The following is a 13,394-nucleotide window of genomic DNA, read 5'->3' on the forward strand; positions in this document are numbered from 1 at the left end:
CGAGTCACATTTCGAACCCTTCCGTTCGTTATTAATTCAATCGTCCATGCCGACACAGTCGACGTAGATTCGGATTCCAAAAGCCACGAAAACTTCCGTGCCACCCGCAGTCACGATATACTCGCGCACACGACCCAGTGTTACCCGGTCATTCACTTGACCGATTGGTTTCATCCATCATATGGTCGCGGAGGAGGAGGAAGTCGAGGACCGAACAATATCTGATCTCAGGCTCGACCTGTGTGGCGTTTGTGGAACGCGCTGAGCGTCCCGGAGCTACCCGGGGACACGAGACCATTGTGGAGGTTCGTGGCCACCCTCTTTAAATCCCTCCTAAAGGCACCGGCGCGCGACAAGCTGTCTATTTACGACGTCTCGTTTCTATTCGGTAAGATCGACCCCGGGTGACGGTGTAAACACCGTCGTAGGACACGTACGCATGGCGTCCGGAGAGAAGACGAAGCTGAGTTTAATGGTATTAACAGGCGCATTGTACGCCCTTTTATAGCGCTCTTCTGGACGACCACGCGGCACGTTTCTCTTGGATTCTTCGTGGTTGTGTTAGGTAGATCCTAAGGAGCGCGAGAACTTTGTAAACTCCGTTGTGATGTGTTTCAACAGATATCTTCTTTTCGTTAAATAAGAGACTCGAGTCTTTGCTTCGTTGGTCAATCTTTCCGAGCGATCGAGAAATTCCGCATTCCGTGAAGATTTTGTATTCCGTCATGATGCATGCACAATTTCGCCTCTAGAAATTCACTCGTGTTCTCTCTCAAACGATGAAGTTCGAGCGACATGTCCGAGCATTTCCCCGAAATGCATTGCAACAAACTCGTGGGAAGGTAATTGGGGAAAAAGGAGATACTCAAGATCCATGCCGGGAGTTCTAATACTTCGAGGCGGAGATTTCCGAGTAGTCCCATAGCCGTGAAAATCGAACGAAGGCCTGGAGTCTTACTATAATGACTGTAATTTAAGGTCGATAGCCGCAAAGCAATCCCATCGATCTGCCATGCGTGACTATTAATGGCTTCATTCCGAGGTACGCGCGTGCACCGAAAGAGAAATCTCGAACATCGAATTATACACCACCGGGCCCGCCGTGGTCGTCCGAAGTGAGCGTGAACAATCGACACGATACCTTCCGCCGTGGAAATCTCGTTCTTCCATCGAAAATTTCCCTTTACACGCGTACTCGTACTGATAATCGATCGAGGACAGGCGAGAACGCGGCTGTAAAAACCGATCATCGTCCACGTCGCGCCGGCGCGTTTGACTCGCGTAGGAAACGGGACCGATGGTTCCTTATCAAAAAAAGATCAGGCGAGAGTAATCAGTTAAGGGGTTAATCTTCTTACGACGGCATGCGCATGCCCGCGTGATCCGACTTCAAAGTCGCGCAGGTGAACCGGCCGCGTAATCACTGTTATTACGATAATCGTTTATTACGAGAGAATAGAAATAAAAATCGCGCCTGGAGCACATTGAATTACGCCCATCTACCTTGTGTAGCTGTACGGTGTGGTATGAGGGCACCTAACCTACACCTAAGTCTACACGAAGACCTCTTCGATCACTTACGCAGGGGGGTCTATGGGGCGAGCTTCCACACTGAGGGATTTACTTTTTATTTTCCTCGGATTGCACCCCGTGTTCCTCGCTCAACCGGAATTTTCAATAAGCGGCGCTTATTATTTGGAAACAATGCCTGGGCATGCCTGGTCGTTTTAGACATCCTAACTATACGACTCGATATGCGAGGGATAACACGAGAATAGAAGTGGGATTTTACATAAAATAAATATCGATGAGTGAATGTTTGATATTTGTGGTTTCTCTTTTTACCGATTGTCTAACAAAAAAAGAATCCATGAGACTGAGCTATTTAAATACGAACAAAATCGTTCGTTGCGTGAAATCAGAACGTGAGATAAAGGGAAATATTACGTTAAGGGAAATAGTGATTGAGGAGGGAAAAATATCGTGTTTCCGAATGCGAGAAGCTTGTAATAAATAACTATATAGTCCGTAAATAAATATGTCAATTCTCAAGTATATGTCGATATTAGTATGCATGAGTATGGTATCAAGAATATTTGATCCTTCTCGAAAGAAATTTCGAACACCCTATTTCTCATTCATTCGATATCAGAGATGAAATGTCCCTACGTTCAACAATATCAAGAAATCACATTTTTTAGATCCGTATTGATAGTTACACCCAAAACCTATTCCATGTGTGTGAGATACTCAAATTTTTATTCAGACTCGACCCAAGCTTTTACTTGAATTTTGATACATATGACATTTATGAGCCATATTAATAGTTGTCATTTGATATTTGTCTCATGTGAGATACTCAGATTTCTATTCAAAGTTAAATCCAAATTTTTCAGTTAAGTTGTATAATATATGACATTATATCTATAATTGCGACTGAAAAACTCTTATCTGACTCAACTGAATCAACTGAAAAACTCTTATCTGACTCTGAACTAAATCTGAGATCCGTATTAAGTCATTACTTGTAACTCGTCTCAAGTGAGGTGCTCAGATTTCAATTCGGAGTTAGATGAGATTTTGTATTGAATCGCAACTACAGTGTAAATGTCGCGTTTATCATAATTCAACTAAAAAAACTTGGATTTAACTCTGAGTAAAAATCTGAGTATCTTACCTGAAACATGTTCCAAATAATAACTATTAACTTTCTAGCTGTACTTTAGGTCTTTTTTGAGTCAATTTCAAAGTTGATACAGTTTTTGTAATATTCTAAATACAAATGTAATACTTCGCGACTTTTCGAGTTATTTTAGAAAAAGTCAGTACATATTATACTAAATTACTTTATATAATGCTAAAATAAAAGATATAAAAAAATACATATATGTCAATTAAATAGTGAGTTCTCACCATTGGGTCTATTTAGACCCTGAACATGGTCAAAGTATACTCGAAACAAACACGGTTACTACGGTTAGAAGGTTACTACGGGCCTGAGTGTCCCACTGGAGACGAGTTTCAAGTAATAACTATCAATATGGGCAGTCAAAATTAAGTTTTAGACAATTACGAAAAGCCACGGTGAGTGGCATAGCACGGTGTACCCGGTGAACGGTACGAAATACGTGGCGAGATGGCCGCCGGCTCAAATTATCCTTCGATTATTCGCGTCCGGGGGATGGAGCGGGACATCCACCCCATCGCCTCCGCTCGCCGCCGAGCGCGTCTTCTTGTTGCATCTTATTTCGCTTTCTTCTTCTTTTATTTTACTCCTCCTCTCCTCTATAAGCCGCGCACGACGACGGACGGCGTCGTGTCTTCGGCTGGAAATCAGGGATGCGATAAGCAAACACTCTACCCGCGCGCCGCTCTATTATTAAACTATAAAATCCCGGCGCTCACCATTGGCGCAGAAGCCTTCGCGGATGATGCTGAATTATCCCCGTGAGAGCGCTCGAAACGAGCGCGCACGTTACGCGAAACTGGACGAGAACTTTAATTAACACGCTCTCGTAAAATTTGATCGCCACTTCGTAAGAGATTACGCACCGGCGCGGCATGCGTGCAGCGCGGCCCGGCATGCGTGCAGCGCGACGCGGCGCTCTTATGCGTTTCAGGTCGCTTTGAATTATTCAATCACACAATGCTTATTCGCACGCCGTGATTAATGCAACCGACGTCGCGAATTTCGAATTGAGACTACCGAGATTGCTCAATTGCGCCGTGGAATTTGTCACACCGCTGAATCTCGAATGTATTTCATTAGATACGGGGAAACTTTATTACATTTCTATCGTGCAAATGTACAACTGCATGTAAAGTTGTTTACGTAACGGTTTCAACACTTTTTCTTCATCTTGGAGCACAGATAAGCAAATTGAACTCAAACATTAAAATAATTGAGTAATCAAATTCTTATTAACAATTTCATTCTCTACATAAAATCAACTGTTTTTGAGTAATTCCTGCGAGTTTTCTCATTAAATGTCGGATTAAATGTCGAACACCTTGAAGTTGCTGATTTTATGTTAGAATTAAATTGTTAATAAGAATTTAATTATTTTAATGTCTAACTGGTTCATTGGAACCGAAGTACGACGAAGATAAAGTATTCATACCTTTCTGCACACGAATACACAATTAATACGCGCGAGAAATGGAGTTGAGCCACGGGAGGTTTTCATAGATGGACCTCCTACACAGTCGAGCGGCGGGTTCGGAGTAGAGTTAATTAGAATTTCAGGACCGTGTTGTGTTTGCACGGATTAGATGCCACGCCATTGTGTTCGTCTGCCCCCTCGTGACTTATTCTTTTGCCGCTGCGGCTCGGTCACGCCCTTGTTCAAACGTCGGTTTCACGGCGATGATTATAACATCATCCCGACGAAAACTCCTCCGGCTCGTTATAATGCATAAAAACAATGACGCCCCCCGATTAAGCGATCCCGCGGAACGACGATCTGTCGAAGAGACGCGACAAGCATGAGTATATTAGGGTGCACGCCGTATATTCGGGAATTTACGTGAAACAGCTCGCGATCCCGTGCACCTTTCGAGCTCGGCGCGCATCGCATCGCAAATTGTGACTCGTCGGGGCCGTATACTAATTTCTGACACAATTAGCCGTCGTTTATCCGCTGTAAATTTCACCGTAACCGTAATTATCCCATTTAATTCGCGTTATTTAACGCGAAACATATTACCACGTTGACACCCACGATGAGAGGTAACTATTGTGAATACGACGTGATGACACGAATGCAGTGTGCATAGCATTGGTAACGAAACACTCTGAGTGGAAGGGTAAAAGGGTCGCAGTAATTTCGCAAACACACACACACACACCGTATACATATACGTATGTATGCACATGATCGAGCCACCGATGATAGTAGTGACGATATTTGCTTTATGAACGAGATAGAGAAGCGACTTTCGATATTGACGATAAATTCAAAGTAGTCAACTAATTAACGTCTCTTCGGGTTTTGATGTGCCGCCTTCTTTAAATAGATTCACGTGTACAACGATAAAATCGATGTCCTGCAAACGAGGACTCGCTCGCACAAAGTTTCATCACTCGCTCTGACTCGCTTTACGAGAACTCCTAACTTAGGCGATGTTGTATTTGTCGAGAAGGTTATCAGCGGCCGACTGTCTTTCGAAGATAATGCGCGTTTTTGACGGAACTTTTAGCGAAAATCGACAGTAAACTGTTCAGTTCATGTCATAGAATGAGGACTAGTTTTTAGTAGACAATTTCTTTCTGGAAGTAATGCACGTTTCTAGCGGGTCTTTTAATGAAAATTCGATGATAAAATCGATGATAAAGTACAAAGTAAAAAATCTCAGTTTATGTAACAAGATAAGGGTTAGACGAAAACTTGACAGCGAGAAACGACATAAGGATTTTCTGTAATCGCAATAGAAAACATTCGTCACTGAACATCTGGTTGCATTCTGTAGAAATAACGGAAAACAACTGGTTGATGAAAAATCTACAAGAATGTTTTTGTTCCTACAAGTTTCCGTTGGGGGTAAGAGGGGCAGAAGTCCTCAAACAACAGAAAATTAGTTACACGAATCGAGTTTTTTTCTGTGAAACGTAGGGATACATTCATAAAGTATACGTTAGTTTTTTCTTATTTAAAGATAAATGATTTTTGTTCATTTTCTTTTGCATCTATAAGTAATGTAGACATTCAGTTTAAATAAATATGCACTTTTTATAAGTAGCTCTTCGTTTTCGAGGATTTAGTTTATGATGTGCAACTAAATAGTGACGCCATAAACATTCTTTTCAACAATAACAATAATAATATCAACACGTTCCGTGTCACACGTGGCACTGAACTTCCAGTGTCATATTTTAGCTCAAATCATCAGATAGTTCAGCTGTAAGATAAAATATAATCGTAAAATATTTTTAGAAATATCTATGAGACACGTGTTATTCAACAAACATAATATGACAAGTAACGAAATTCGTTCGGCATAGAATGTGTTAATAATATGTGTTGCAAAAAGTTGCAATAATTAATATGTTCGTTGACGTAAACGAAGTATGCGAAGTACAGAGGGAAAGGTAACTTACCATGTATAATTCGAAAGGATCTACCACGAGCCCGGCTAGCTCAGTCGGTAGAGCATGAGACTCTTAATCTCAGGGTCGTGGGTTCGAGCCCCACGTTGGGCGGATTTCTTTTTCTTCCGATTTTCATTATATTCATGCACAATGAATGATAACACGCGTTATTCTATTTCTTTTTATATTTTTAATACACATCTCATGCAATACAGTCCATTAATTAAAGGTGGCAACACTTTTCCTCGATAAGTTTCGTAACGCATCCCGTATCCAATGGGAGAATTTGTTTTTCAGACATTCTCAGGAGAGATTTCTTACTAGATACGGAATATGTTACAAAATTCATCGAAAAAAAGTATTGCTGCATTGCTAATTAGCCGACTGTACGTTAGCGGAAGATTTGCCACTAATTATTCTTCCAACCAGTATAGCGCAATTGTTTTACTTACGCACGAAGAAATTTAACACACAGTTAAATTTCTTCTATTTATAATTTATAGGTAATATTAAATGTAATTTTCTTATAACGTCTAACGCATTGGCCTACCGCTATTAATTGGTCAATTTTACCTTAGAGAAATATTGAGATATTAGTTTGTAGTTGTTTAGTTCTTAATTTTCTCAATAAAAGCCGAGCTTGATATTAAAATTCTGTGAAACGTATCGTACTATTCGTATCGTAACTATTTGCATACATCTCGGTGCAATTCACACGGTATATTTTAACATGCAAGAATAACACACGTCTCTCTCGCAGACTGTCTGCGCGAGTGATTGGCAAGTTCAAAGCTAAGAAAATCACGCGCTACATTTCGCCGAGCTATCCATTTCACTTATCTTTCATTGATATTTGTGCAGCTGTGCGATCAATTACTTTCTAGTGGACAATAGCAACCATTAATATTTATTAAGAGAATTACAAACGTCAAAATTTCGCTACCCGTCCGTCACTATTTGATTTAACACACTGTTCTTCCTGTTGACCGAGTTTAAATCATGGTTCTACATTAATCCTGCGAATACGAGTATATACTGTTGGTGCTCGACAAATCGTACAGAGTAACCCAATAGCTTTGAAATTTAATTAGATGGCGTATTATCGCGTTTGAACTTTTTTTATTGAACTTTGATACTAAATAATCTATTAACAATATTGATGAACGACTTTGGAGATTTCGATACGGTGGTCGTTTGCTTAGGTTTAATTTTAAGAAAGAGCGTTTTATCATTGGGCTTGCATTTTCGAGATTTTCTTGTTAGGAGAGCGCGTCGTTCTATTTTATCTTGCGAAAAATCGCGCTTTAAATGTAAAGTAACGTGAAGATAAATAAAAAATCACTCGAGAAATAGTTTTTATCGTCATTTAGAAATAGTTTTTAGCGTCACATGATAGAAGCCAAAGGAAAAATCCCTGGGGGATTGATCTTCTTTTTTTGTATATTCATGATATAATTCAGAAAATATTTTCGATAAGCAAGTGACTCAACCCTCCTTAAGAGTGCCATATGGCAAACAAACTCGATAATATAGAAATTCGAAAATGGAAGATGTAGAATAAGATGTGTGATCAGGAATGTATTCGTCACTTCCCTCGAGGAAGAGTATCTCTCCATTATCTTTGTACGGTTTTAAGACGGGTAAGCGCATGTAAGAAGTAGACATTTCCACTTCTGGAGCGCCCGCGATAGTTTTCCCCCTGAGCGAGCGAACGAGTGAGGGAACAATCGATATATCGCCTCGTCGCGCACGTACTTTTACGCGCGTTTGGCTACGATCATTGCCTTAATCGTCGCATTTCACCGGAATGGGATTGCAGGGCCGCTTGTTATAAGACTCCCGGCTGTGATTTACTGGAAATTACTCGGAAGTTGTAAAGTACGAGAGATGCCGAAGCTATTGCAAAATAAAGGTCAGGACTTCCGTGTATTATACTACACGGAAATCTGTGCGACATATCAAAATGCAAATGCTCGACCGATGCAAGTGACAGCACTAGTTGTAAATTTTTTATGAAATATTGTTTTACCCTTTTGCCGAATCTTATTCTTCCTATGCATACACTATGCATATCGATATAAATGTTGTTTCTCCCGACTATAGAGACGATTCATTTAATAACGTCACATTTTTCCCGTCTAAAATGTGATGCATCAACTTGTAAAAAAAATAAACTTCACACGGAAAAAAAAGTTTGGTTAAATTAACCAAATATCTGGTCGAATATGAACGATCCAGAAATTCCGATTAAAGTAACCCGAATTCTGTTTAAGTTAACAAGATTTTTAGTTAACTTAAACAGAATTCGGGTTACATCAATCGGAATTTCTGGATCGTTCATATTCGACCAGATATTTAGTTAATTCAACCAAACCTTTTTTCCGTGCAGATATAGGAATTTGAGCTATTCGTATAATAACTTCAGCTACATGATAAGATAATGGGTCCTATTTATGGATCATAGTTTTGAAGCAAAATTATTAGACCTTGAATTGATTCGAAATTTAAAAAGGAATAATATTAGAAATGCTTGTGCGTAAGTCCAAATTCTGAGTCAGCAAATTTTTCATGTCCTTATAATAGATTATAGGGATATCCAATTTTATATCAATAATGTCCATAATCCACATTTTAGTTTATACAGAATAATGACGTACGTAGCAAAATCTACAAACAGTTTTATCAATTCAAATAATCGATCAACCAAATAATACTTTAGATTTTCTCTTAAATATTAACAATGTTTGTGAGTGCAGATTTAGAATATAATTATAAAAAGACTAAAGAGTATAAAAAATTGTATCCAGATTCTTTTTTCTTTTTTAATCATGATACGTATTCTTTTAATACATTAATGAATCAAGTCTGACCCGAAGTCTCGTTTCATAATTAGGACCGTTACCTTACTAATCGGCTAAATAGCAAAACCCGATCAGCTGAATCGCAAACCGATCTCCTTTGTGTTCGCAGGAGCACCTGGCGTATTATTTAACCCTGACCTCTTTCAATCTCGAGTGGAGGAGAGAATGGGAAGGAAAAGACGCAGCCGAAGGAAACGCGAAGTCGCAAACCGAGAACGAATAGCGACAGTAACAGCAGCAATAGCATCCGATCGTGTAGTCGCGCGCGTATGCAGGTGGGAGTGAAAGAAAGAAACGTCAAAAAGCATCCCGCTAAAAGGAAGTGCACGTGGACGAAGGCTGGTGTAGAAGTTGTTGGTGGTGGTGAGAAGAAACGGTGGAGGAATCTTAACGCGGGCGCGCGTGCAAGAGGCGATTTCCGAGCGATTCATCTTCTCGGGTTCGCAGGTGTTCGCGCGCGAGCGAACGTCCTTCACGGCCCTTGTCGTCGATCGTCCTCTTCTTTCCGCCGGTGAGTAGCCTCTGGTCGCTCGCCTATTCCGCGATCGTACGACGAGAGAAAGAGAAACGTAGAAGAAGGGAGAGAGAGAGGAAAAGGAACGCGCGTTGCTCGTCGATGCGATAGACCGGAGGACGATCCGCGGCCGAAGAGAGTAGTAGCGGAGAGGTTTACGCGAGAAGAGCGGAACGAACGAGAAGAGGAGGAGGAGGAGGAGGAGGAGACGAGAGGAGAAGCAACGATAGACGGAAGAGCAGAAGAAGTCGAGAGAAGAGAATCACCGAGAGAAGAGAGAGGAGAAAGGGCACCATGCGGCCGAATAGAGACGGGGATAAGACTTGACGAAGAAGAAGAGGAAGAAGAAGAAGAGATTCTACCTTGCAGCTCGCGAGAGATAGGGAAAGAGAGATAAAGGAAAAAGAAAGAGAGAGTGCGGAAGAGGGGGCAGAAGAAGTGAGACGCGTGGTAGTGCTGATGGTGGTGGTAGTGGTGGTGGAGGAGGTGATACTGGTGGCGGTGATGGTGATGCTCGTGCTGGTGTTGGCGCGGTAGCGGACGGAGGGTCCTCGCGAGCGTCCAGATCTGTCGCGTGCTGCGTCGCGACTCTCTGGAATGGGACGGAAGCGGAACGACACGGCGACGACGACGACGACGACGACGGGATCGAGACGGGACGGTAGCGAACGACGACGGCGACCGGGACAACAGTGACGACTGACGGCGACGATCATTATCACCAGCCGGCTCTCTCGAGAGCGGGATGGGATGGATGTTGCCGCGACAGGTCGGTGTGAGTAGAGCGAGCCGAGTCGACCTCAGCACCGTCGTGCGTCCTGCTGGTACAGTGTTGGTGGTTTCACTCTCGGCTGCTGCCATCGCCACCGCCGTCGCCACCGCCACCGCCGAGCCGCTGCTGTGGTGCGCGCTGGTGTGCCGCAGCTGCTGCCGCCGTCGTCGATCCGTCCGTCCACCGCCACCGCCGCCGCCGCCGCCGCCGCCGTTGCCGCCGTTGCCGCCGCCACCGCCGCCGCGCCGGTTCGGTCTCTCTACGAGAGCGAATCGAGGAGCGTGCCCGAACCCGAGCCGGGGAAGAGAACCGCGGCACTCGTTCAGTAGTTTCTCGGACGCCGCACAGGCACCATCCGACCCTGCGAGATAACCCTGACGTGTGGTCGCCGCAGGGCTTAACCCCCGCGACCCCCTCGGTGACAATTGCGTGCGTACGCGAGGTCCGCCGAGCGCGTGGCTTCGATCATACCCGTTCGCGCCCAGACGTGAGATCGTCACGGCGAATCGCCGTGCGATCTCGCCGTCCCCCAGGACCCCCCGCGTTCAGGAGGAACTGTTGCGAAACGGGGGATTTTCGCAACGAATCCTTGCGAGTCTTTCTTTTCTCTTCTTTGAAGTATTTTTGTTGGAGCCCGTGTCAAAGGTGTACGCGCGATCGGTAGATTCGTAGGTCAGTTCCGATCCTTCCCTTTCTGTCGATTTCTTACGAATTCAGACAGACTGAGGTTCTCTCGCTTTCGCGGACATCTCTCGAAACGTAGATCGGTCCGGTATAACGAGCCCCTACCGGTGAAACGTCGATTTTGGATGGAGGGCCCCGATGTTCCTTCTACGAGCAAAGTGGTGATAGCTGAGTAAATGGTGAAGCAGTGGTAGTGCGTAACACGGGGGTCTACCTGCTCATGCCGATCTTTCGCGAGAGAACTCTATGCATGACTGCGTGACACTGAGCTGATTACGGAAGGACATACACGGGAACCCGAAAGAAGGAGATCGGTAAGACGAGTCAGCAGGAGAAATCCGGCGGAAGTGGAGGGAGAGATGGGAACTCGTTCCGTTCTCGTCTACTGACAAGCAACAGCAGATAACAGGAGAGCCAAGGGAGGGGGACAGAGAGACGAAGGCGGAGCAAGATTGTCGAAAGCAACAACCGCTAGTGTCAATTTGTACCGAAGCGAGATCGGCGACTCGATGTCACCCCGTGAACCAGTACCATCGTTTCTCATCCACGGCAGCTCACTCTGGGGCTCGACGATCGGCTGCACTGGTACCTAGGGCAGTGCGTACAGCTACACCGATGCGACTCGGCGGCAACCGCAATAATGCGAGAGTACCGAAAGCGCGACGGTGCATGGACGGTAACAGCGGACCGGCAGCCGCATCCCCCGTTTCCGGCCGACGCTTTCTCCCGGTACCTTCTTCAGAGACGAAAGTGACGGGAAAAGGGCTCCTGATATGGGGCTGTAATGCCGGCTGACAGCGGACGCAGCCTTCATCGACACCTCTCGTACGATAACCGCGGTCGAACCGATCGACGTCGCTCGACGACGTTCAAAGCGGTGAGATAAATAAGGCAAATTGTAGACGAAAAAGAAGAAAGAGAAAGGACAAAACAGCGATCGATATCATAAACTTCCGAGTGGAAAGCGGCTGTAACGCCGCCAAGGAGGAGGAGGGCAAAGAAAGAAGCGTCGGATGAGACCGTCATGCCCGCTGAGATTGACACGGGCGGGCCAAGGGTGCTGCACTGTGATTCCCGTGCCGACTGCCCGACGACGCCGATTTCCGCCGGCCAACAGCGCCGAGCCGCACATTCAAGTTGCCGGAGCGCCAATTCACTCGCCGATCTCGGCCGGGACTCAGCCGCGAGGTTACCGAGGATCCACGGGCCGGTCAAATCGCCGAACCGTCTGGACTCGAGGGGGGACAGGCAGAATCCGAAAGGTCCGCGACGAGATCGAGAGATCGACACGCACGCCGACGACGAAGAGCCAGCCGAGGCCTTGAACGGGAGAGACGTCCTGGCAAAGAGTCGCGCGTCAACGCAGCCACCGCCACGTCCAACACGAGGAGGAAACGGGCTCACGTGTCTGGCACCGGAGGGAGTGTCGCGCGCGCTTGAGAATGCCTCCAAGGACGAGTGTCTCTCGGTCACGCGGGACTCCCGGGAGGGCGCGAGGAACACGCGCTACAAGGTCGAGCGAGCGGAATCGCGGCTTGCGATAGCCGCGGACACGAGTGGGCGCGCGATCGCGAGGCGTCGAAGTCTCCAGGATCGCTCCTGGACACGGCCGCTGCTCCGCGCCGGCCAGCGTCCCGACACGAATCCAAGTCGGGATTCGATCGATCGGCCGAGTGGGACGCGTGCCGCGGGAGGAAGCCCTCTTCTCTCTAGTCACCATTCGCGTTCTTGCTCGAAGGTAAGGTCCTGCGAGGACAACACGGACGATACCAGTGAGGGATTTCCCGGTGAACGACTCGCTGTTGCTGCCGGCGACGACGACGATGACGAAGACTCGAGAGCGGACGGGAACGCGAGATCACCGAGGTGGCCGGGACGCGATGAACGTTTGAAAGAGGAGATCCAGGCCGGGAGGACCGGATCGGCGCGGAAGGATCCCACGAGCAGGAAGAGGCGCGGACGCGCGTGCCGCGGTCACTCGTTCCTCCGGCTGGCGGTTCTCCTCTTCCTCGTCACGTTCGGGCAGAGCGGACTGTTCGGCCGGAGTGTGCGTAAGTTCAGTGCGGGACCGAGCCGCGTAAGTGTCTTGACGATCGGCACGACGATGATGATCGGTGCAGTGAGTGCGGCGCCGGTCGATCTGCTCGGCGACGCGGGCAACAGGGCCGAGAGGTCGGCCAACCTCTCCCACATCACCGGCACCTCGAGGAAGATACAGATGTACGTCAAGAACCGGCATCTGCAGATCTTGCCGGACGGCACGGTCAACGGCTCCAACGACGACACCTCGGAATACAGTGAGTACTACTACTACCACTACGCTTCCGCATGCTATCGAGCGATGATCGATCGACGATCGAGAGATCAACACGAGAGGAGAATGACCTCGGACGCGGTGCGCATAGAGGGCACGATTCTCGCTCGACTCCTGTCTGAGAAATATTAAATTCACTTTGGAGAAATATCTCAGGCTTG

The 13,394-nt window shown here is 46.1% G+C and overlaps 2 protein-coding genes and 1 non-coding gene across 5 annotated transcripts in view; 2 read left to right on the forward strand and 1 right to left on the reverse strand.

Moving 5' to 3' along the window:
• Positions 1-13,394, reverse strand: part of LOC116845487 — a 159,299-nt gene that overhangs the window by 73,288 nt on the left and 72,617 nt on the right. The gene's annotated exons all lie outside the window — the stretch shown is intronic.
• Positions 6,127-6,199, forward strand: Trnak-cuu. The gene has a single exon. It is a non-coding gene; the product is annotated as a tRNA-Lys (tRNA).
• The window catches only part of LOC116845482, a 129,281-nt gene continuing 126,439 nt past the window's right edge, over positions 10,553-13,394 (forward strand). Inside the window, exons 1-2 of one of the 2 annotated variants that reach the window (XM_032818222.1) lie at positions 10,553-10,677; positions 10,832-13,216. In XM_032818222.1, the coding sequence (XP_032674113.1) occupies positions 11,944-13,216 (1,273 nt within the window). In that variant the 5' untranslated portion in view covers positions 10,553-10,677; positions 10,832-11,943. Of the gene's footprint in view, positions 13,217-13,394 lie in introns of both variants that reach the window. The other variant, XM_032818221.1, reaches the window with a different exon arrangement.

The sequence above is a fragment of the Odontomachus brunneus genome, unplaced genomic scaffold (assembly GCF_010583005.1).
Source record: "Odontomachus brunneus isolate Ranch 3 - 2012 unplaced genomic scaffold, Obru_v1 Obru_scaffold_052, whole genome shotgun sequence".
Lineage (NCBI taxonomy): Eukaryota > Metazoa > Arthropoda > Insecta > Hymenoptera > Formicidae > Odontomachus > Odontomachus brunneus.